The sequence below is a fragment of the Ostrinia nubilalis genome, chromosome 11 (genome assembly GCF_963855985.1).
Source record: "Ostrinia nubilalis chromosome 11, ilOstNubi1.1, whole genome shotgun sequence".
Lineage (NCBI taxonomy): Eukaryota > Metazoa > Arthropoda > Insecta > Lepidoptera > Crambidae > Ostrinia > Ostrinia nubilalis.
The window spans coordinates 7,856,373-7,882,404 of record NC_087098.1 but is presented as its reverse complement, the minus strand read 5'-3'; the positions used below and the strand labels follow the sequence as shown (position 1 = coordinate 7,882,404).

Sequence of the window (26,032 nt, the reverse complement as noted above, 5' to 3'; positions counted from 1 at the left end):
ACCGACATTAAGGTTCACTTGACTTTTGAATGAACTGCTAAATTCAAATTTGCTGAATAAACATAACACTAAATACAAATTCTAAAACTTATTAAACTACTGAAAAAATTAAATACGAACAGTCATAGACTGTATGATGAGGCTGGTCTGCCGGTCCAGTAACTCTTTCTTTACGCCCCTGAACTTAGTCCGAAGTGTCCCCGTGCCGTTCATCTTGACTTTAATTCACTGAACTGTTTACATAACACAACACTATCACTGTTTTATAAAGTAACCACGAGTGCTATTTAACGAGGAGCGCATAAACACATGAGTGATACGAGTGGGATGAATGCTGAAACAGAAATGTGTCTGGTGGGAGCCGCCGGTGCACTGACGGTCGGAACTTGGGATTCAACTCGCTCTGAACGCCAAATTCTATTTTTGCAAGGCGCCGCTAAACGGAGACGAATGCGAACTCAACCAAGCAATAAAAAAAATACTACCCAAACTTTTTCATCAGCTGTTGTCTGGAACTTCCGTTCTGTTCATACGTGTTCTCGCTAAGAATCGCCATACCTCGATACGCCCAATCAACTATACCTATCTACAGCTGATTTATTCTGGTGCATTCCCTTACTCTCTCTTTCTCGCGACCTATAAATCTTGCTCTGACGCAATTTTTTGAAGTACCTCCTAGTTATAGCCTCATAATCTCTATGCTAATGGAGAATCAGATTTACGATCTTCAATTACAGATAAAAAATCGATATTATAAAATATTATGGGAAGTTTTATTGGTTACACAAGCATTTCAGGTCATAAAATGTATTTGTGTTGACTATAAAGCTATTAGATAATAAGGTCTGAAGGTTTCGTAATCAATACCATTTAAATAAATTCCCGTTATCAAAAGAAACACGACTCAACGAAAGGCGTTGAAGAGGAAAAGATGCGATAACTTGAGAGAATCGGGGAACATAACAGCCAAATATCTAATAAATTTCCTAGAAGAGGTGGTCTCATCTACTTGTCCTTGTCCAAAGTTATTCTTATTACTCATCTGTAACTTTTTTTTCTACGACTTCGCCTTACCTGCATTACTGTGAGTGTTTCTTAGCGGGCAACTCGGTCCAATTCTTTGCCTAATTACAGTTATGGCGCTAAAAAGAGATTTTTTAGAATTGTTTACAATATGCGCGCTGTTTTGCTCGCAGCTAACAGAATCTGCTCCACCGCAGCCAAGGTGTTGATCGATTTATTTATTTTATTAACCACGCTATACTCGTAATTTACGTTCACTAACACGGATACTTCTCTTCTCAATGCAAAACTATACAAATGAACTTGCTACCACAAACGGTACTTAATCAATGTGATAACTTTCAAACAGAGATTCAAGATTATTAACTGTTAAAGATAAAAGTCATCAGGCATCACTTGAAAAATAATTTCAATTATGTGCAACTGCAACTCTTGATATGTAATCTAAAATCTTGAAATTATCCAATAGATAATTTAGCGGAATAGTTTAATGGATATTGTACGGAATCATACACCATTAACGCAACTATTAATGGTTAAATGAATTCCTCTTGTGTAAAACATAATGATGAAATAATAAGTATAACGTGGAGGATTCAAGGAAGTCATACACACCGCCATTTAAATATACTTACATAGACTTTTAAGTCCTCGTTTATAATATTACATTTTGCGGATTCGACTTGAATATAAATGGAAATTTAAACCGACACGTGTTATGATCAAATACTGAATACAAATTAGTAAAACAATAAACATTCATTGAAAAGCATAAACATTATTGGTTGAATATTATAAGTGGTTCGCTAAACGTGATCTAAATTCAGTTCGATTGCTGCTACTTATCAAACATACTGCAGTTCTTGTGCAGACATTGTATCATTTCCAGATTGTTCCAGAACAACATGTTGAGTACCCTAATGCATTTTGTCTAATACTAATCTGGATTCTATGTATATTACTGAAATATTTCAAAATAAAAGGCTCGTTAATTACTAAGATGATGGTCTAGGTACCTACAATCAAACCTTGTTTGTTAAAACTTTTAAACAAACTTTTTTGTACACAGTAAATAATATTTAATTGGCGGTTTCAAACATCAAAGTGCAGTAATATTATTTTAAAAATAATGCATGCGATGTACCAACCGCACTGTATATTGAACGTCAAATATGTATGCCAATCGAGTTCTTTGAACCTTCTTTACAGACGAACCTTGAGTATTAAGAAGCCACTTTTAGATACAGGGGAAAGACATTGGACTGAGCGCATTCTCTAATGACGTTAGTCATTGAGATCAACCTTGGTGGGGAAGTTGACAAAATAACCCGGGAAAAGTAAGAGGTGCTGGCAACCTGCCACCCGCCTGAAACATGCAAGCATTGTACGCCTACGGCCTATAGACCGGCCATACATCGCGCACATACTTTAATCAAACAATATGTCCTTGCTATCGATGACTCTGAAGATCTACAATAGCTTTATTGAATAATAATCATATAACAGAAAACAGTCAATCGATTATTTTATAGTGTATCCCAGTAGTTGTGACATTGGCTTGGAATAGTGCCCAAACAGACGAAATCCCCGCCCGGTCAGAGCAGTCGCAACGTCTCTGTTTGTGTCCCACTTTCGCGGAATTACAGCGAAATTCAATGTCTAGTTCATTTGATAAAAGATGGAAAAATGCCTACTGGCCCTTCGACTATGCGTTGCGTAGGTATTGATTATGGCCGCGATGAAAGATTCATAAAGATTACAAAGTACACTTCAGAAAACAGGGCAGAATATTAATATTCTTTGTAAGGGCTCGCAGAGTACCATCAACCGATCAATATGCTTGGTAGTAGATGAGGTCACGATCGACAGGAGCCAGTGATGCAATAAATTATTTTTAACCTGCCGCATTTTAATAAACTTAGCCGTAGACGTTGAAAGTGTGCGGTTTTCTGTTGAGTATTGTTTATAATAAAACTTGACTCACATTCCAGCCGACGGCCTCCACGTAGAGATCTATTTTGTCCGGATCATCGGGTTCGGAGTCTGTGTCGAGTAAGGTCTCGTTCCCGCTGTCGGAGTCTCTGGCCAAGCTCTGGCTCTCGCTCTGCAAGTCTGTTTCGATTTTCTGTTCTCCATCTTGCTCTTCTGCCTCTTTGAGCGGGGCCAATGGAGTTGCCTCCTCTAACGCAGCCCTTTGTGATGCCTGCCTCAAAATAGACCCGAACTTCTCGAAGAAACTGTCGTCCACTTCTTGAATTCTGAAACAAAAATAAAAAAAAGTTAAGTTACTTTTTTAAGCTGTGAACTTATCTGGACTATCTGGTAGAATTTGAAAATACTGACCTCTTTGCATTCAGTGCGAATGTTTCGTGGGAAAATGACCAATTTGGATTTCAATTTGAAACACAGAATAAAAAAAAACAATCATATATTACATGATTTTTGTATACATGAAATACAAGCATAATATAATTATAACACATAGTATTAGTAGAACTACATAAATGTAGAGCAGTCCTTACTTCAATAATTCATTGCTTGAATTTACAATATCATTATGTCACTGAATAATTAATTGCTATATCTAATAGTCAAACACTTTTAATCCTAAATCACAAGAAACTGGAAGACTGGAATGGATTACAATTATTTATCCTTATTAGCTTTAATTATAATATTATCCCATGATGGGAACAAAACCAAACAATTATTTGATAACCAAGCAAACTAGATTACTATCAATTTCCTACATATGGCAACAAATAAATGCACATCAGTTTAACAACACTCAATTTTAGATTCCTTTGAACTTTGAAACTTAAATTACTAAAACAAGGTAACAATTTCAAATTAAAAATGCAATATCTTTGAAATAAACAAAAACCAAATATAACAATAAGTTGCATAGTCAACACTTCACTTGTCTAAAGCAGACATTAAAGTGTACTTGATGTCTGTGTATTCTTCAGCTCCATGTAAACTGCCTTCCCTGCCAATACCAGACTCTTTAATCCCACCAAATGCTGGCTCTGCAGCAGATAAAATGCCATCATTTATTGCCACCATTCCAAATTCTAACTGCCTGGACATCCTGAATGCTTGACCCAAGTCTTTGGTGAATACATATGCCGCCAGACCACTCCTAGTGCTGTTTGCAATTTTTAGAGCTTCCTCCTCACTGCTGATCTTCAAACATGAGGCTACAGGGCCAAATATCTCCTCGTTATAAATATTCATGTCAGGTTTTACATTGACTAGTAGGGTAGACTCATAAAACTTGTCGCCAAGTTCTTTTGCAAATTTTCCACCAATCAGTGCCTCTGCTCCTTTGGAAACAGCATCATCTACTAATCCTGACACCTTTTTGGCTTGTTCCTTATTTATAAGAGGACCACAAGTCACGCCTTCCTTTGTTCCGGGACCGAGTATACATTTCTTGCCAATTCTGCTCTTAAATCCTTCCACAAATTTGTCATAAACTGCTTCATGAATTAAAAATCTATTAGCACCAATACAAGCTTGGCCGTTGTTTCTGAATTTTGCCAACATTGCTTGATCTAGAGCGTGTTCGATGTCTGCGCTGGGGAATACTATGTATGGTGCGTTGCCTCCCAATTCTAAAGCGACTCTCTTAATTCCTTTAGCCGCTTGGCCATATAAAATTTTGCCAACAAAAGTTGAACCTGTAAATGAGATACAACCAACATTCTCATCCTCACATAGCACTTTACCAACACCTGGGGCATTTTTTCTGCTGGAAGTAATAACATTAATGACTCCTTTGGGAACTCCAGCTTGCTCTGCCAATTCCGCAGCAGCCAGTGCAGACAATGGTGTATCTTCTGATGGCTTTATGACACAGGTGCACCCGGCTGCCATCAAAGCTCCAACTTTGCGAGTGATCATTGCATAAGGAAAGTTCCAAGGAGTAATCACTGACACAACTCCTAGAGGTTGTCGGGTCAAGAGAATTTGCTTATTGGGCCATGGACTGGGAATAATTTCTCCATTGATGTGACGGGCTGTGTCAGCAAACCATTCCAGAAAAGAGTTTCCATACGCAATTTCGCCTTTTGATTCAGCTAGGGGTTTTCCGGCCTCTGCAGTTATTATTGCAGCTAAATCATCAGAATGTTTCTCACACAAGTTGAACCACTTTCTCAATATGTAAGAGCGTTCCTTGGCTGTTGTATCTCTCCAGGTTTTGAAGGTGTTTGCAGCTGCATCGACAGCAGTTTTAGCATCTGCAGCGTCCATATCAGGTAACTCGGTAATGACATTGTCGTCGGCTGGGTTCTGAACGGGGTAAACGGCATTGCTGGTTGCCTTAACCCACTCGCCGTTAATGTAAGCTTTATCTTTAAGCAAATGCATGCCCCTTCTTTGCACTGAAAACATTTTGAGGCTCTTCATCGTAAAGCAACGCGAAACCACCATCTCCGTGCGCGATGTTTTCAACACTGATAAAATGAAAGATACGGCCTATTATCTCGTTGCCAATTGACGAGATGGCGAGGAATGAACAAATAAATTGCCCTTCCACTTATTTGTAGTACTACGTAGCGCTATCAATTTAATTTATTATAAAAAACAACGCGTATCACGATCACGATTTTGCGAGCCCCTTTGACATTGACATTTACGTACCGTCAGCTGGCTCACTGACGTTGACAGTAGTGTTGTACCGCAACTATAATCGATTAATCAAAAATCGGTTGTTATTAGATCGATATTTGTTATTACGAGTTCAAATCATATTTACTTTGATGAACTACTTCCAAACCTGTACCTGCATTGCCCTATGGCTATGCCTGTGGCAATGGTAGAATAACGGAAGAGAGCACGTCATCGCGCCATGTTAAACACTGTCCCCCCCTTACTAATAAAAAGTTACACAGTTGTTGAACACTGTTTTAAAATGATATTTCCATACAAAACGTCACTTTAAAACACTGTTCAACGAGCTTGTAAGTTTTGTTAGTAAGTGGCTGTAGTAATTAGGTACCAATAAGTGGTATTTATTTCACAATAAAAATTTGATGATTATGATGATGAAATGCACAGACAGCAGCAGATCAGATTACACATTTTTATAGCAAATTATCACCTATTCCAACTAAGTACAAAGTTACGGCAGTAGGTACCTAAATATTGAGTGTGTTCATCTGCAAATAATGCAGCTTGAAAGTAATACTATCGATTGGTAGGTAGATTATGTAGGTGCATAATTTAATTAGATATTTTTGGACAGACGCCATGAAACATATATCTAACACGCTTGATCTCATGTATCTGCAATAAACCTTGCCTCACACTACTGATAAGGAAACAAATTACTAAAATAACTGACTGTGGCTCTACGAATAATGTTAGTTAACTGAGAAGAAAAAAGATACAAACAAGAATTTTCTTTTAAGTATAGGTTCCTTAATAAGTAAGCTAAAAAATACTATGTGGGTACCTACTTGGGTAGTACAGGCTTAGTTATGTAGGTACGTACGAGCGTATTTTAGACGTTAAACTGTAAAGTAACTAATTACTCTTGAGTAAGAAGCACTAATTATATTGAACAGCTTTAATCGCTCACCTGATATCGTGCACTTGCTCGTCCACTGATTTCGCCTGCTGCAACTTTTCATAGAAACCTTTCCACATCGACTCTTCATCCATTTTTAATGCTTTTTCAACACTTTTTGAAACTTCCAATATTAAATCCTATTACCGTTGTCGAATTCCGACCTGGATGAGTTATACTGACCAGAAAGCGTAACTGATTTACATAGCTAACATCACAGAGCATGCATTACCGGCAGCCGAATGATTCAGAATAACCGAGTCATATGCTCGGCGGGGCAGTGACGTAAACACTGGAAGTTAACCGAGATGCCGAAGATCGAGCTCACGGAACTAACGAGGTCTGAATATAGTCCGATTTAGGGTTCGTTGACTTCAAGATCCACCGTTTACTGCAGCTACGTACTTGCAGACGTTTTATAAACCGTCAGAGGCAGGTATAAGACACTGTTTCGGCGTATTTTAATAAAACGCGTTGTTTGTTTTCATGCTCCGGGCGAGTTCGTGAAGCCGACTGACGTAATCCGCGACGAAACGAACGGTTTCTGCGCGCACTGCCGCGGTGGCGAATAAACTAAGCGATCCGCTGATGCCCACGTGCTTTTGTAATGTCAAGTCATACAATCACAATGTAAACAAAGGGCACTGCAGATTAAATATTCCTTGCACATATGGCAGGTTGGTATGCGCTGAACACAGACGTAGGAGCCACAGCGTCACATGTGGATACCTGTCTTTATGTTATCAATTACGAGTAGAGTGGCTAATGTATGTTCATTGTTCAATGCTATTAATTGGCAGACATCCACGGTGTATGGAAAATGCACACGTTTTGTGCGATTGTGCCAGAATTATAAAAATACTGACAACCTATATTGATAAGCCGAACAACTACACTAATCTCCCATAGTATTATAAGATTTACAACCGGTTTACAAATTACAAAGACGATTTTATTAATTGTAAAGACAAGGCTATGAAAGCCTCCAAAACGCAAACCGCACCGAGACCTTGAAGGCTGTATTAACTTCCTTTTATTGTGTAGTAACTTACTCATAAAAACATTGCGTTACGTAAATGTACACAACAATCATTGTACATGATCGCATTCGCTTTTTATGAGCCTTTTATCAGTCAACAACGCCAATAAGTCCTGCTGACGCTTTGTGTGCTCTTGAATGACAAGACAATGCGAAGGAAATGATAAAATTTTCGTTTTGACAACAAAATAACTTCCGCTCTTTCTCCTCTTATAGGAATTAATCAATGTCTTCATCTTGATGTAGAGGTAGATATTTTACAAAACCTTTATAGAGTTCAGGTACAAATAATATCATCACCTTGTCACACAATGTTTAGGGACTGTCAGATTTGATTCACATAGGCCACGCTTAAAAAATATTGAGTTGTACTGTTGTACTACTGATACTGAAACATCGACCACTGGATTAAAAGGGGTACAACTTGTACTCTTTCTTTTAACTTTTAATGCCAATCGTTGCGTGCTGGAGGCGGGAATACCTCAGACATGACAAAGTGATCGTAGGCAAATGTGACTCATCTCATGGTCAGAACATAAAAAAGTAATGGTCTTAGGCCGATGTAAAAACCGAAGGTTTTATATTTTGATGTAGATTAAAACTTTCCTAGTAAAACAGTGAAGCACGCATTTTTATATTCTTTAATTTTCACTCCCGATCAACATACATAAATTTCTTACATAGACCTACAATAATTTATACCTTTTAACTTTTCCCGTAACTTCCAGCCCATGACTGGTAGGGTAAGTTAAAAATTGTAGATTTTGTCACATTAATTCGGATTCGAACCCGGGAAACCGAAGGCATTATAGTCAGAAGCGTAAAACGCTTGTTACTAACTATAATTACGAGTAAGTAACTAATTCTGTGCCATAACTAATTACCGAACCTATTAAACTAATTAATTCCCACTGATAGTTTACCTGTTGTTTTGTTTCGAAGTTCTTTTTTCAGGTCAATAATAATGGTGTATGTAGGTGGAGGTGGACTGACAGTAATAATTTACCTAAATGGATTAAATGAATCTGTTTTTATTTTTATTTTGGAGTATGATGGGGCCACTCACACCTATTCCTCTCCATAACTAATTTAGATTAACAATTTTAATGTGCATTAACTTGTGTTATGTACTCGTGTTCTAAATATTAATAAAGTGTGAAGCCATTTGGATTGAAGAAACAAAAACTAAGGCCTGACTGATATCAGACAATTTAATAATTCTCGGAGTCTCTTCCATTAAAATTGGCTAAATTTCCGCACGAATGGAGCCGCATATAGGTAATCACAGGCTGATCAAAAAACAAACACAATGTCAAGATCTCTTCTGAGAAAAATGTATCTCATTGAGAACATACCCTGAGCTGCATTGTCAACATCCTCTCAAAACACACAAGCCTTATCCGTGGAGACGATAGTGTCTTTGTTTTCCTTAATTAGGGATAATTAACAGAATAATACTGCGTTATACATCGCGTGCAATAAAGGTGTCTATTTAACGTGTCATTAGAGACACATAACCACCTAATATTAGGTAGGTTATTATATCCTTTTTTTAATGAATTGACAAAAACCTATTATAACTTAATTCACACGGTACAGTCGACATTGGAAATGCCTGAAAGTGCTCAAAAATACCTATCGCACCACATTTTCATACAGATTGAATATTACAAACATTGCAAGCCGTGAAAGTTTGTAAGAATAGATAGATGAACGTTTGTTGCCCCTCAACGAAAAGCTACTGAATGGATTTTGATGAAACTTTTCAATGTGTTGTATCTTGATGTAAATTGCTTATCACCTGTTCTATGATAATTTAATGTACTACCTATGCATACCGAAAATTACGATAATACAGCATGAAAAGTTATTACTAGAATTAATACCTACATATTAGACTAATATGAAACCCAACACGGAGCGTAATATCCAAAAAACCCTGCAAGATCTACTTTTAACTGATGCAAATTACTTAGTCTGACTCATGTGGCCCGAAGACAAGATTGGCGTGACAAATGATCAACACGCCGTCCCCGCATTATGTGTAAATATCAGCCCCACCTAGGGTTGCCATCTACCCGGGGTTTTTCCCGGATTTGTCCTAGTTAGGTAAGGGGTCGTCCAGGGGGGCTTTATAGCCCGGGTTTAAAATTTAAATCTTGAGCTCCCGCCGGGCTAAGCGACGAGTAGTGATCAACAGACTAACCGATTCGCTAGATTCAAGTTGATTTATGACATTTGAAGTGTTTTTTATTGTAAAAAATACCTGTTGATCCGGGTTTTGGGCTCCAAAATTCGAGGTTTTCACGCGTATTTTCCTGCTTTCAACTTTTAGAGATGGCAACCCTAGCCTCACCGCACCAGCAGGTACCAAGTTGTATGGCACAAGGACATTCAAACTACAGGGAGCGATAACCAATGACATCACCTCGAAGAGGTGGCGCTGTTACTTTTTGCTGGCCAAGTTCAGTTTAAGCTTCAACGGATGATATTCGTAGAACCTACTTCTTCAAATAACTAAAATTGTACAAGTTTGGCATGAGTAGGTAAATTAAAAATGGAAATGACCTAGATCTCACTAAGATAGATTTCATCTTCTTCGTCCAATATTTAATTCATAGTTCATTCATAGGGTCAAAAATGGTAAAAAAGTTTTTGATTCCGAAGCTTACTTCGAAGGAAGTATAACTTCGTATCTTAGTTTTAAATATTATGAAGTAAGTAATTGTTACAGTACAAATAATGGTTTCCTGATACGTTATCAGCAAGAAAATCTTCATGATAAAACGTCTCAAAATAGACAAACTGAGTAAGGCAAGAGTCATCACAGGAGATACAAGCAAGGTCAACTTGAATGCAGAATACATTATAGAAAATATTCAGCAGTTACGATTTAGTTAGTAGCTCATGTGGAAATTTTGAAATCATTCAATTATAAAATGTTTTCCTTATTCAACTAATTTTAAACCAAATTTTAGTAATTAAGTCTTATCTTAATACATAAGGCAGCACATGAAGGGTTAATTAACCAACAACAGTAATCCATTGTGATGGAGTCGGTTAATCAGTTTAATTACTCCAATCTGACCACACCATAGTCCACACCTCTTGGATGAAGTGGATTAGTTCTTAATTGGTTTGTTTATTATCTCATAAAATGGAGTAACCGAGATATTACGTGCTTGTATTCGTATCAAAAGTTTTGACTTGAGCTTGTTCTTCAAAATCACAACAAACCTCTGAAATCTCGTCGGCCGTTTGGTGTAGTGGTTCGAAACGGACTACTATTCCGGAGGTAGCGGGTTCGATTCCCGCACAGTACAAACATTTGTGTGCATGAACATATTTGTTTGTATTGGACTGTGTGTTTTCTATGTATAATAAGTATGTATTTAAAAAAAGTATTTAAGTATGTTTATATCCGTTGTCTACCCATAGTACAAGCTTTGCTTAGTTTGGGACTAGAAGCGCAGTGTAAAATGTCTAAGGATATTTATTTATTTATTTTATTTAAATTGTTTCAAATATAACTTGATTTAAAGGATAAAATTCATGTAGGTACCTACATGATTAAAATAATCACTAATTAAATTAACAAATGAAATGAGGTAAATGAAATGATGGATTTAAAATTAGAAAGGCTAATGATATCAAACTTATTAGATTGAATATAACTTTGAGCCACATGCCCGGTGTTTTTATTTTATGGTAAACTAGCTTTTGCCCGCGGCTTCACCCGCGTGAAATTTAGTTTGTCACATATCGTCATAAATTATAGCCTATATGCTAATCTGGGTTATAAACAATAATACTGTAAAGTTTCATCAAAATCCGTTCAGTAGTAGTAGTAGTAGTTTTTGCGTGAAAGAGTAACAAACATCCATCCAGACATCCAAACTTTCGCATTTATAATATTAGTAGGATTAACCTGAATTGACACTGTCAAACACCATTACCTAAATTTAGTTTTTAATAAAGACAATCTACTTATTATAAAAGATCAAAATAGTTTTAGATGTAGACTCTGCTAATACATTAGCAAAACATTAAACATTACTACGAGAATTGATTAAAAAAATGCACACGTCAACACTATACTTACTTAACTACGTACCTACTAAGCTGCATTAATCTTAACATCATCATGTTAAATAACATTAATTGTGTGATTTTAGTAGGTAAGTACAGAAAGTTTAGTAAATAGACAACAATTAATTAGGGTATTTTTAATAGAAATAAAAAGTATACATTGTTAATATTACGTAATAATGTTAGACAATAGGGATAGCTGAGTATTAATCGCGTGAGTAGAAGGTATTACGATCATGTAACAAATGTAACTAGCACTTAGTTTTTTAATGTAATTTGTTGTAACAATAGGTGATCATTAATCTAAATCTAACTACATAGTCGTAGGATAATCACTTAATTATAAGGGTTATCTAACACAACGTAAAACCCAATAAATAGGTAAGTAATGCGATAATTATAGTTAGACACGTTGCTGTGCGTGCTTGTAAAGAAATGCCATTTGTAGCAAAAAAGGGATTCCTCTTATAGATACTTTAAACTTCGTTTCAGGCACAGGAAATGAATAAAATATAAATAAAAATATGATTCTGAGAATAAAACTCAATTACTGTGATTGGTAGGATTCCAATGTTTGGACTGATTTCAGACATGAATCTTTTCATGATTAATGAATTTTAGATTAAGTACATGAGCGTTTTTAAAATGTGATTAAGTGAACCTTCATGCACTCCATAGGTCCATTCTCGAATTATGTATGGGATATACGAGTAATCTAACGCCAAAAAAGGCGAACAATGCAAAATATGTACAGTTTGTGCTGAAGGCGGTTCAAATGTCGACTTTTGGCATCATTAATAATCATAAAAACTTTTTGAGAATATCTAAACGAAACACTGTTTGATTTCGATGCTATTCTTGCCATAAGCAGCCGGTGTTTCAGATTTTGTTTATCACGATACTGAATTTGGAAAGAATACTATTTTTGTCAATATTTTATTAGTCTGCCATTTCAATTTTCCAACTATTTTTTCAAAGCTTTTACGAACTTAATCTAATAGTTAAGTAGTTCAAGCATAAAAAGGTAACATAAACAAACGAAACAGTACATTTTCAAACTTATAATATTGTTACAGAATGATTAACAATTTCTTGCGGAGGTGGCTAATATAATCGTGTATGCGCGCTACCATATAAGCTCATAGTAAGTCGCAACTACGCTAGAGCTTACTTCGAAATAAGCACTGATCCGACTTTCTAAAAGCTCCACGTCAGCAATAACGTTAATTAATACGTTTTCATGTTTCATTGTCATTGAGCTATGAATTTGAGTTTTGGACGTCATTTGGCTGAAACGAACGAACTAATAAAGTTTTAAAAATAGGTAACTACGTACTTTTTCCTGCCAATGATTTCATTTTCTTGCAATTTCTTGTACAAAATCATCCAGTGATCGCATTTTTCGGGTCTTGAAGTAGCCATCTCGCACAATTTATCACAACTTCGAAGCACAGAATGTCAAAAGTGTTTAGTTCAATGCACTGATTTTATTTTATCCTTATTATAAACAGAAGGATAATGTAGTTTTATAAGTTTAAAGTTAGCACAGTATTTCAGCGCCGCAATGCGCGTCTGTCTGGGCAGGCGGGCTGAAATGTGTTTGTCGCTGTAAGCTACACGCGGGAGGTTTTTTACCTAGTCTGATTTTTTAGAGTTCGAAGGCTGCTGCGTGGAAATCTTTTTTACGACATAACCCATTGTTTGCTAATCAGGAACAAATACCCATATTTCGAAATGGGCTGGGTAAATTTTTACAATTAATACCCAATTTTGCCTCTTAACTAACAACGCAGAACTAATTATCTAAAACAATTTATAAATTACGTCGTGTATGAAGATACGCAAATATTATTAACTCAGTTCGTGTATCATCCTATCCTATTATTAGGTAAAGAATAAGTTGATAACCCCAAATGTCGATAGCAAAAAAATCGGTAAGATTTTTGAAGACTTTTTTATATAAAATATTTATTTATAAATAAAACCTAGTTTTAAGTTTGTAACAAAACTTATTTTAGGCCGTACTTATAGCTGGTAATATCATAGATGGTATGTAGGTAACCTACCTACATGAAAAATAGAATGTAAGTACTGATGTCACACCGTTATGTACGCGCCCCCACACGATACCTACACTCAAATTGTCAGTTTAACCGTTATTAGTAAAGCGAATACATAATGGGTTCCGTTTGATTTGATTTCATGGCCACTAAATAATACCTACGTAAAGTTACTGAAAAAATGTACTTTAGATGAAGGTATGACATTTTTATGGGAAATAGATAAAAACTTCTCACAATTCAAATTGGATCATAATTTTTTTGTATCTAATGTCCGTGTGGAATGATGCTCGTGGATCGCTAAGTAGAATCTGAAACGAAATCTGCGGGAAAAAGCTCGTTTTTGATTTACTTAAACAGGGTGTCCCAAAAAGTAGTGTCAAGCCGAAGCCCAGAGGTAGAGCATCACTAGGGCTACCCGAATCACCGCGACTTTTGATAGTTTTAGAGTTATGAATTTTTTTTACAACATACAGGATTTTTAACGTTTTTAGTTTACATATTTTGTGTTATGGATGTAAATACATACTTCTAAATCAGCTAGGCCTAGTATTCATCTAATAATAATAATAAAAAAATAGGCATGTCACTTGCCTATCGGCGCCACAGTGACCAAAAAAGTGCCTAAGCACAGAAATTTAAAACAATCAAAAATCGCGGACCATACATGGGGATGATTTGGATAGCCTTAGTGATGCTTTACCACTGGGCTTCGGTTTGACACTACTTTTTCGGATGCCCTGTATATAAATTTAAAAAAAAATATGGCGAATGATATTAATAACGATTTCCTTTAAAATATTTTTGAACAGAACCCCTGAAAGTATCACAATAAGCTAATAATAGCTTGCTTGGGAAACCCATTACCAGTCTTTGCAAACTTGATTCTCAGTGCCGCAGCCGCTAATAACATGTCTACTTATGTACTGTATACAGTACTCAAAGAACAATGCATTTTGTAATGGCTTGCCCGCCAAGAAAATGGACTTTACACTGATTTTAGGATTCCCATTTCGTCACGGGTGTGCTATTTATTGTTTTACATTGCATCAGATAATGCAACTAACTGGGAAATTCCCGAGAGAGCTTTAAAAGTTTAATTTAAGATACATATACAGGGTGTTAGGTAAATGGGTATATGAGCCGACACTAGCCCATGTTAACATGGGCATATAAATGGTATGGTGAAGTCAGAAATTTGATATCATCATTTTATTTTTTTTAATTTTCATACAAAATTTTTTTTTAAAAATCCGATTTGTATGAAAATAAAAATAATTAAAATGATGATATCAAATTTCTGACTTCACCATACCATTTATATGCCCATGTTAACATGGGCTAGTGTCGGCTCATATACCCATTTACCTAACACCCTGTATACAATTTTGAATTCATATCTTACTAATACTATAAATGCGAAAGTTTGTATGGATGTCTGGATGTTAACATGTTTGTTACTCTTCCACGCAAAAACTACTGAACAGATTTTGATGAAACTTTACAGTAAGTATTATTGTTTATAACCCAGAATAATATAGGCTATAATTTATGACGATTTGTGACAAACTAAATTTCACGCGGGTGAAGCCGCGGGCAAAAGCGGGTCATAAAATAAATTAAAATAGTTCCCCAAAAATCGCTGTCATATATTTGCCGCAAAGATACCGGATAAAAGGGAACTCTCTACCTAGACCAAGAGATTGTGACACAATCTCGCTTTGAACTAACTATGCAAAGGAAAGCTTTAGTGAGAATCATTTTACAGAATTACCTATTGACAGCCTCCGATTGAAGATGTAATTTTGAGTGTAATTTTAGCTTGGATAGGGAAAATCCAATCTTAAACCAGAATAATTAGTAGAGTTAGCATTCGCAATGCGTCATCGAATGGTTTACACGTATTGCTTAACTTACTTATTAGTCACAGCTTAATAGAGATTTCTCAATTTGCAAAAATACAAGTTCTTTAAAGGATTGTTATTGCCTTTATAATGTCTCTTAAATTCTCGACAGCTAATATTTATTATGTAGTTGAGTTATTCAGAAATAAACGGGCCAATTACTACTGACAAACGAAACTAAGCTGTGACTACACATTTAAATAGTAGAGCACTCTTTGTAATTTTAAATGAGCATGCTATTATTGCTATGGGTCGCCATTATCCGTCTGCCTTTTGACACAAATAATTACTAGAAATACCTACCTACAAGTACACAGTAGTTTTACTCAGTAAAGGAGAAAACGTATGAGATGGGAAATAAGTAGAGTCCTAAGATCTACCACAGATCATATAGGTATAATTTCAAGACACAACTATTGAAGTAATTATAGAAACAAAGATCACACTGTCTGTCTGTCAGTCTTGAGTCCATTTCGATTGATGCAAGTAACAAAGAACTTTAGCATTCAATTCGCTTTTGAACCTTACTGTTAGGCGTTTACGGGTGAAAATCAGTCATCCATGGACTGCTGAGCCTGAGAGGCCTGAGTGGTTAGTAGTGATACATTAACAAAGTACAACTAGGGTTGCCAGGTCCAAAAACACAAAAGCCGGACTTTGTGCTTCATTTGGCCGGACATTTTACCCTAAAAGTCGGTGCAATTAGTGAGCTCGCGAGTGAGTACTATCATCATCGGTTGCCTAACGTCTTGATGCGTGCGTGCCTTATTCTGTGGCTCGACTTTCGCCTGGCGCGGTAGCCAAATAAAAAGCCTAACAAAAGCCGGACAGGCCGGACATCGGTTATTTTGGCCGGACACGCAATCAAAAAGCCTAACTATGTCCGGCTTTATCCGGACGCCTGGCAACCCTAAGTACAACAAGTGTTTGTCAGTGTCAGGAAGGCAAGCCGGCTGCGCAGGCGCTCAAGTGTGGAGAGGCCTTTGATCTTCACGGTTAGCAGTCACGATTAATTCAGGAAAATTTTACTTTCATTGGCATTTTGGGATCATACCTAGATCTTATGTATTTTCCTTCGTTTTGTAGCCTTCGTAACATAAGAATACTTATTAGGTAGATATATTATTTTTGCACTTTAATCAAGGAAGAATGCGTTTCTGATTACTTATTTTTATAGAGCCATGGAAGGAAATATCTATCAATGTGATTATTGTGACTATGTTTTTTTACAATTAATTAACTATTTTATAAATTATTTCACAACAATGAGTATACGGATACTAAGATCAGTTAGTACGGACTTGACAACAACGACTTATGAGTACCTAGCGTATCCCCCATAATTGTACCCCCTGTAAATAACAGTTGCGCAACGCTATGACTAGCACAGTAGATTACATCTATTTACACTATGTCAAGTGACGAGTTGATGACCAAATTCAGGGACGCATTACTCATCTATAGTAATTAGTCTATTGCTGTTTTAATTAACGAATGAAACAAAACTTTTAACAAAGGTATTCGTGCTATAATACTTGTATGTAAATATAGAGGGGGGGGGGCTATTTGGCTAAACAAATTCGATGTATTCGACTCTACATAGAATACGCACTATTCGCTCACGTCTGGCAATGTGACTAAGTACCTACAAAAGCATTGTGTAATTTGTTTTTGTCAAAGTATTTGCGTTCTGGTTCAGTCGACATCGTTGTTTTTATACTTTAGACTAGCGGCCGCCCGCGACTTCGTACGCGTGGACCTCGTTTTACTCCATTAGGGGTGGAGTTTCGTAAAATCCGCTCTTAGCATCTATAGCGCATACATTTTAAATTTCAACTCTCTTACTTTAAACACATAGGACTTTCTATAAACTTCCAACCCTTCTTTTATCTCCTTAGCCCCCGTAGTTGATTTCTAATGATACATTTTCAGTATATGTACCACCACCACCACCACCATTTCAGCCATAGGACGTCCACTGCTGAACATAGGCCTCCCCCAATGCTTTCCATGTTGATCGATTGGAAGCGGCCTGCGTCCAGCGCTTCCCTGCTACCTTTACGATGTCGTCGGTCCACATTGTAGGTGGAAGTCTCACGCTACGTTTTCCGGAACGCGACCTCCATTCCAGAACCATTCTGTCCCATCGGCCATCAGTTCTGCGAACTATGTGCCCTGCCCATTGCCACTTCAGCTTGCTAATCCGTCGGGCTATGTCAGCGACTTTGGTTCGTTTAGCATAGCCCTCTCCATAGCACGCTGTGCAACTGAGCTTCTGTATAAGGCCTATAGTGAGAGGCCACGTTTCCGAGCCATAAATTATCACTGGTAACACACATTGGTTATACACTCTAATCTTCAGGCATTGAGGTATTTTGGACGAAAAGATGTTGCATAGTTTCTCGAACGCTGCCCAGCCGAGTTGGATTCGACGATTGACCTCCTTCTCGAAATTGGACCTACCTAGCTGTATCGTTTGTCCGAGGTAGACATACCTACTTGTCGACAATCTCGAGAATTGAGCTCCCAACTGAAACTGGGTAGGGCGCAACATGGACATTCGACATAAGCTTCGTTTTGTCCATGTTCATCCTCAGGCCTACCTGTTGGGAAAATCGATTAAGGTCTTCGAGCATTGTTCCAAGATCTTCCAACGATTCTGCCATGACCACAATATCGTCGGCAAACCGATGTGTACACAGTACCACAGTGTACCGAACAGTATATGTACCTACACCTCCACAATATCTAGAGATCATAGTGAGCATACATTTTAACTTTCAAGTCTCTTACTTTAAAAACCGAGGACTGCAATACAAACTTCGAGCCCCCTTTTTAACTCCCATAAGGGTTGAATTTTGCAAAATTTCGTCTTAGTGACTACCTACGTTCTAAAAGGAGGTGTATTCCACTTTGATCACCTGGCTTTGATCAGCCAGGTGATCAAAGTGGACTTACAATGTACAGGTGGACAGCGATAATTCAGTGTCCTTTGAATTTATTCTGTGCCTTTGATCACCCACGGATACGATGTCCTGGGTGAGCCAAGTAGACTCTAGTTAAATTATTATTTTAGTGTCCTTTGATCATCTACAAACAAATCACACCTCCTCTGAATAGTCACATGTCCAATTGTTGTACTACATAATAATATTTTGTTTTGTAACATTTTTGATATTTTCTAAAAACCGCAATAAACAAATTGGACATGTATGTGACAATTCAGAGGTATGATTTATTTATAGGTGATCAAAGAACACTAAAAAAATAATTTAACTGGAGTCCACTTTGATCATCTTGGTGATCAAAGCCAGGTGGAACCATTAACCCCTATGAGAACTCTTTTGAGACTTGCTTGTAGTTTCTGAGACTTCGTGATGAGTCAGTGAGTCACTTAGTCATTCAATGACCTTTCTTTCTACTAAAAATTATACGTACCTATAGTAATTATCATTAAAATTAAATAAGTACCTACCATTCTAAGTACCTAATTAAAATAAAGACCCTACCAAAAAAATAACAAATTACATACAGAAAATAAAAACGAAGTAATTCTTATCCTATTTAACTAAAATCGCCCACGCGCCCATCCCATTTGTCCGCCGCTGAACCGTACCCTAATATTCATCTCGGTAGATGGCGGCACATAGTAAGAATTTGCAAGGAAGTTTGTAAAAAGTCACTAATTAACACTTTGATTTGCTCGTTTAAACACAGTGAATGATTCAAATAGGTACATACAGTGAATGGTTCAATTACATAAAATATCTTTATTTATTAAATTTTCAATATTATTTACGAACAGCGCTATTCATAGTACATGTAATATTTAGTTACTAATTTAATAATGACGTCGATAGATGGCGTTTGACAGCTTTGCCTTCATGAATATTTACGTACCTCAAAAATGTTTGTCAGGCGCAAGAAGATTTTAACCAATGACGATAGATGGCGCTTTTCCACGTCTTATGAAAATCCCAAATATTTTACGGGACCCTATTATTTTCCAAAATAAAATTTAGCCTATGTTACTCGTGAGTTATGTAGCTTTCAAATGGTGAAAGAATTTTTAAAATCGGTCCAGTAGTTTTAGAGCCTATCCATTACAACTAAACAAACAAACAAACAAACAAAGTTTTCCTCTTTATAATATTAGTGTAGATATCAATTCCATTTAGGTATTACATTCACAGAATAGTAGAGAATTTTGTTGTTGACACAATACCTATTTATTATTATGACGCAAAAAACGCACTCTCGTTTGCACGCATGTATCGAAATCGTTTTTCATAGTAGACCCTCTACCGACTAAACACTTTTAGCACAAAGAAGGTGAGAAAATAAATCATTATCAGCTTAAAAACTAATGTTTACTACGTTCGTAGCAGTTTATGACTACGACAACGTAGTCGTAGTCTACAGTAAAATGTAGCGTCATGAAAAACGTTTTCATCGTCGATCGCATTCGTAGCGTAGGACGCCACCTGTCAGGCTTTTGTGAAACGATTGACTGCGCATGCACATCATAAGACAAGTTAGTACCAGCTGAATGCGGCGGTGGCGCTTTTCTCGATTGGTGCAATTTACACTGCACTGCATCACGTGCAACGTAATGGTACTAGTATTATATTATCTGTGGTAATGGATAAACACTATATGGTCCAGCATAAACACTAACAGTTGCAAAACAGGTATATAAAATAAGCCAAAATCAATATCATACAACCTTCAGATTAAAAGAGATTTAAAAAGAAGGATAATAAATTAGAAAGAAAAGCAATGGATACATAAAATTATGTTCAGGACATTTCAGGATTAAGTATTGGATGGACGTTTCTAAATATTCAAAACGAATAATATAGTCTTATCGCACATTCCTCGAGTCTCAAAGCTATCCATTTCAAATAATTTCATCAATTCCATCCAGATAACTTTACATTCCAGTGTTTAATACCTACTTAGAAAATATTTGACAAACTAATAATTCGATAAGAATATTTTAAAGCTAATTAAGAAGGTACATGAAATAGTCGAGAGATTAAAAACTAATAATTAAGTAACATGAAATAATAAAATAATAAATCAAGTGTGTCGATTTTGTAATATTTTGCGTTCATATTTTTAACAATTAATTGGCGATATTGAAAAGGGTTTCCCTTCGCTTGCTTAATAATTTAAATATAGCTAACAGAATAAATATTTGTTACTTACTTACTTACTTGTGAGTTTAAGTCTTAAACTACACTCTGTACTTCGATAAATTAACCGCAGAGACGGTTAATTAACCCTGTTGCACAATTATAGGCATAACAACAATGACAAAATGAAAAACCGCAAGTTACATTAGCCTATCATAGGTCGTGTATCCCATAACATAACTAATAAATCCCAACTAATATTATAAATGCGAAAGTAACTCTGTCTGTCTGTCTGTCTGTTACGCTTTCCCGCTTAAACCTCGCAACCGATTTTGATGAAATTTGGCATAGAGATAGTTTGAGTCCCGGGAAAGAACATAGGATAGTTTTTATCCCGGTTTTTGAAACAGGGACGCGCGCGATAAAGTTTTTCTGTGACAGACAAAATTCCACGCGGGCGAAGCCGCGGGCGGAAAGCTAGTACATAGTATATTCCTCTTTGTTTTATGCTAATTAAATAAATGTAGATAACATAATAATACTGTGGCTTAAGTAACTCTAATACCAACTCATACAAAGCCTTAGAATCAAGAAGCAATGTGAGGTAACCTATTGGTAGGTGTATTTCATCACATTTATTTTTAATTTTCGGGTTACCTCGAAAAAAACTAATTACTTTGTTTAAATAGGATAATAATTTTCTTTGAGTATCCGTTGCAATGATGTAATATAATTTTTCAGTTTATAAATTTCGATAATTGCCTATTAGGTATTGGTAGAGGAGAAGGGCAGAGGGCAGGGCAGTAGGGCTAACGGAACTTTATTGATAGAGATACCTATTACAAATTACTATTTATCGCCACCTACCTCTTTAGCCTTTGGTTGGCAGAAATAAAGTGGAATTAGGTATAAAAAATACTGTCTAAATAACATAAACTGGAATATAAATGCTGACGAGAACTTTTGCAATAAATGTAGGTAGACCTTTCTACTAGGTAGGTACATAAATAATCGTTATTAGAGTTAATACAACAAACTAGATTGCCTATGTAAAATTTATTATTACCTGTGATTAATGACGAATTAGATCCGACTATCATAAATAAATTCGTATTTATTTATTTTTATAATGTTAAAGTAATTTTAAGAGGGAATTAGGTACTTTACGTTACCTACTTATAGTTTGTTTAAGTAAAGCGTTATCGGTAGAATTTCATTATTTATATTATGTGTGACATCATCGTTATTATTAGGGACACATTGTTAATTATCATCTTAGCATATGAAATGGAACTTTACTTACAAGTCGGATACGAGATAATTATTGGCAAAAACGTACGTAACGTATTAGAACAAGTAATTAAGTGTGACGAATTTTTTATTAGGTCATCCGTTTAATTATATCAATATGCATATCCATGTGTATTTGTTTAATAATAACAGCAAGGTCATATTTATTACCAACTGCTGATAACGTAATAATTACCGTAAAAAGTGAACTTACCTGTTTGTCGTGTTGTCCGGTCGAGGTTTTTTGGGACGCCACAGCAACAGGCAGTCCAGGGCATTTTTCCTGAAAGGTGGCTTCAGCAACTTCCACCGCTTCTTCGTGCCCGTACTCTTCGCCTCCACCGACTCTCTGCTAGAGTTCACATCTAAAATGTCCGGCTCCGAACTACCTCTCCTCAGTTCACCAACACTATTGTATTTAGCACACTTATCAAAACTGACCACTGACACAGAATCACTTGATACACCACTCTTTCTGTGAGATAAAGGTGTAGACGTAGCGAAATCAGACCGAAAACTCACTTCCACTCCACTGTCATTCCTGACTGAAATATCCTCACAAATGCTATGCAGCTTCAGCCTAGAATTTCTCCGAACCGGCTTTGCATTGAGTATGCTGTTTTCCTCGAAGTTTTGACTTTTTATATTATGTTCGACGTTAACAAAAGCGGTTATGTCCTCGCAACTCTTGGCGTTATATCTGAAGAGGGACCGCGATTTGTTTTTTTCTGTTGGGTCTGGGTGCAGTTCCATGGCACCGACTACACTAGCTATATTGTCCTCACTTCTTGAAAGAATTTTTAGGTTGGCCAGCTGTTTCTTGGGTCTCGGCGGGCGCTCCGGGGTGGGTATCGCAGGTGCAGGGGCCTTTTTAGAGGGGGCGGGTATCTTCTTCACGGCCACGGGGAATCGCTCGTCCGTCCTATTGTAGGGTCTGGAGTACTTTGCGATAATTCTGTTAATTTCTGCGCTGTTTTTACGCCTGTTTGTGTGCCGTTTGAAGTTGAGTGGCTGCTGATAAGAGTCGGCCACGCTTGCGCCGGCGACCCGCGCTGACCTCTCGCGCCACTCTGAGACTTTGTCTTCTAATATCCTCTGCAACTCGATCGCCCGCATAATTGGACCCAGTTCTGGCATTTTGAGTAATTTCTCAAAATTGTCTATTATTAACCTATGTATGTAATTTTTGGATTACTTTGTTTGCACGGTATAAAGTTTACGAGTTTCGCTATTTATTCTCAAGACTGCAGCTCACTGTAACAATAAAAAAATCATTAGTAGGTAACCTATACTTACATATCCCAATGAGGAAATTAAAATAATAAAGTAAGTACAAATAATAGTATCTAATATGTAGAGTTAATCGTAAGTTTCATTCGCTTTACTCTCTCGTACTTATTCATTCATCTTTTTACATCTGAGTTGTGATTAAAGCCTGTGTTTGATCTAAAATCTTAACATTTTAATTCAGCTAATCATAGACTTAAATACTACGTGCTTTAGGTTGAACTCGTGTACTTATGCATTCGTTGTAACATCCATAAAGACATGATTTTTTTCTAATAGATACTGCAACGGTAACGGTTTTGCTTTAAATCATATCGTGTAGGTACTAGGTACTGTTAAACTGTTAGTTCCTGTTAAACTAGAGTTAAGTATTTATTACATCGAATAAATTGTTAAATTATGGATAAAAACGTAATGAGTACTGAATAATAACAGATTGAGAATAAATAAAAATAATAAGAACGTAAATATTAAAAACGTAATAATAATTTATAAGAGTTGAAATTAGTCTTATCCTATTTATTTCCGAACCCGCGACCGCAGGGTTTTCACACAGCGCGTAAGCCTAGTGACTAAACATTAAGTCTTGCAAATTTGTGAAGAAATAATTATTAAAATTTTACAATAACCCTCATTTGTCCCAGTCGGCAGCTGACCAAGCTGACTTTACCGTTAATTGTGTTACCTAACGATCAAGTCATTGACCAAACCATAAGACCCGAGAACAGCCGGGCTAATTGAATTAAAGTGTGTACGCGGTATACAAGACCTGACACTAAGGAAAAAACAAGAGATGAAGACCAAAAGGAAAAAAGACGTGGAAATAAACTCTTAACTAAATTAATTAATGAATTTACATTGCGTACATATTGACGATCATTTGCAAACTATAAACTGACAATGGGAAGCAATCAACTGGAAAAGCAAATAGTAATAAAATGCATTTGAGATAAGTAGGTAACTGATAAAGCTGTTATTTTCCGATTGCAGATGTTTATTTTATTTTCGGAACGCAGCTGAATTCAGCGGACCCAATTTACATTTATAATTTAACAATCTACATACCTCTTAGTAGTTCTCAACAAGAATATTTTGAATTTGAATTCGATGGATTTGCTTTTGATCCCTGAAGGAGTGTTGATTTATTCTCATTACACATCCACCGCTTCGTAGAGTCGGTGCTCTACCTACACTAACACAACACTATAAGCACGTAGTATGAATGAATGTAGAGCGCTACATTTTACTTGTCAATTGGAAATAGGTACCTATATTGCTTAAGTTTGTACGATTCAATTAGGCATATTATTTGAATTCGTAATTCGTCAAAATCGTAATTGTTATTTTACAGCTAGTTTTCAGTTATTTATACGAGAACAACGCACTTACGCATCACACATTTTAAAAAACGCATCATGCGCTGCGTGCAGCTACGACCTTACCCATCTAAAATGATGAAAACACAAACAATTACAGGATCTAGGTAACTGTAATACTGTATAAAATAATTATTGTTGTTACTTCATTTATCGTATTTTAATTTTCTAAATTATTTCTTGCCCACTCGATTGTAACGACGAGTATTCGCTGATACTATAATCAGGTGAGAATATCGATAAAAACATGGGAAAATACGTAGTTTATTTATCTCCATTTTATTCAAATCGAATTCCTTCTAGAATTTTTTTCACTCGATTTGAGTTTCACTGTGGCTACAAACGTCGTAAATTCATCATTGCAGTTAAAATTTATTTAGGTAACGCGCACAATCTGAATAGCCCTTGCGCCGCACCTAGCGTCTAGCGTAATACATTATGAGATTCACAAACAAAATACCTTCATAGATAACAGTAGTTCAGAGATATTGAAAGAACTCAAGGTACCTATACAACATACATAACTAAACACTTCCGAAAATACTTAACGACGCATCTTTACAACCGGCAGTTGGCCATTATTGCTTACAAACCTACAATTAGCAATCGGAAATATCGAAATTTTGCTGATCACCATCGTGGATACAGATAATTGCATTTCGTCCGTAATTTAATTACCAAATAAGCTAGTAACTACTTATTCACACATATAATTACCGACCCGTATGGAGGATCTAGAAAATGCGGCACTCAAGTAAAAAAAAACCCCTTTGTTGGCGGTACTTACATACAATTATTAACAGTCGTAGTGGTGAATTAATTAACTTACACACGCTTTGTTTACGATATGATTTCACAAAAATAACTCACGAGGATTCTGTGAAAATTCTACACAAACAATGCTCCTGAAAGTTCTCTCGCAACGTGCTGATAACAGATGCGCAAGATAAGTAGATTTATCAGTGCGAGGGCTGACAACAATGACTGGTATCAATGACGAGCTCGGATAATAATATCAAATCGTAGGGTTTTGTTAGAGTAAGCCACTCCTCAATTTGCGTACTTGATTAGCTACATCTGTGATGCCCAGTGTGGACTGTGGAGAACGAACTATTGTTAAGATAGTCCGTAAGTTACATTAGCAGGAACTATCTTTTTTCTCATCGTTAAAAAAAACTTCTAGTATTAGGTATACATATTTTATAGGTACCTACTAGAGCTTTGACTGAAAGACTACATGAAGACGCCATG

At 36.4% G+C, this 26,032-nt stretch overlaps 2 protein-coding genes across 2 annotated transcripts in view; both read right to left on the bottom strand.

Annotated features, from left to right (window-relative positions):
• LOC135075983 (protein unc-13 homolog 4B) overlaps window positions 1–26,032 on the bottom strand; it is a 45,855-nt gene that overhangs the window by 19,355 nt on the left and 468 nt on the right. The window contains exons 2-3 of the mRNA XM_063970430.1: window positions 22,333–23,372; window positions 3,008–3,281 (exon numbers count right to left, since the gene is read on the bottom strand). Coding sequence (XP_063826500.1) covers window positions 3,008–3,281; window positions 22,333–23,255 — 1,197 coding nt within the window. The 5' untranslated portion in view covers window positions 23,256–23,372. The remainder of the gene's footprint in view (window positions 1–3,007; window positions 3,282–22,332; window positions 23,373–26,032) is intronic.
• Window positions 3,435–5,660, bottom strand: LOC135076186 (succinate-semialdehyde dehydrogenase, mitochondrial). The gene has a single exon (XM_063970659.1). It carries the CDS (start codon window positions 5,458–5,460, stop codon window positions 3,940–3,942), a length of 1,521 nt encoding a protein of 506 aa, XP_063826729.1. The 5' UTR covers window positions 5,461–5,660; the 3' UTR covers window positions 3,435–3,939.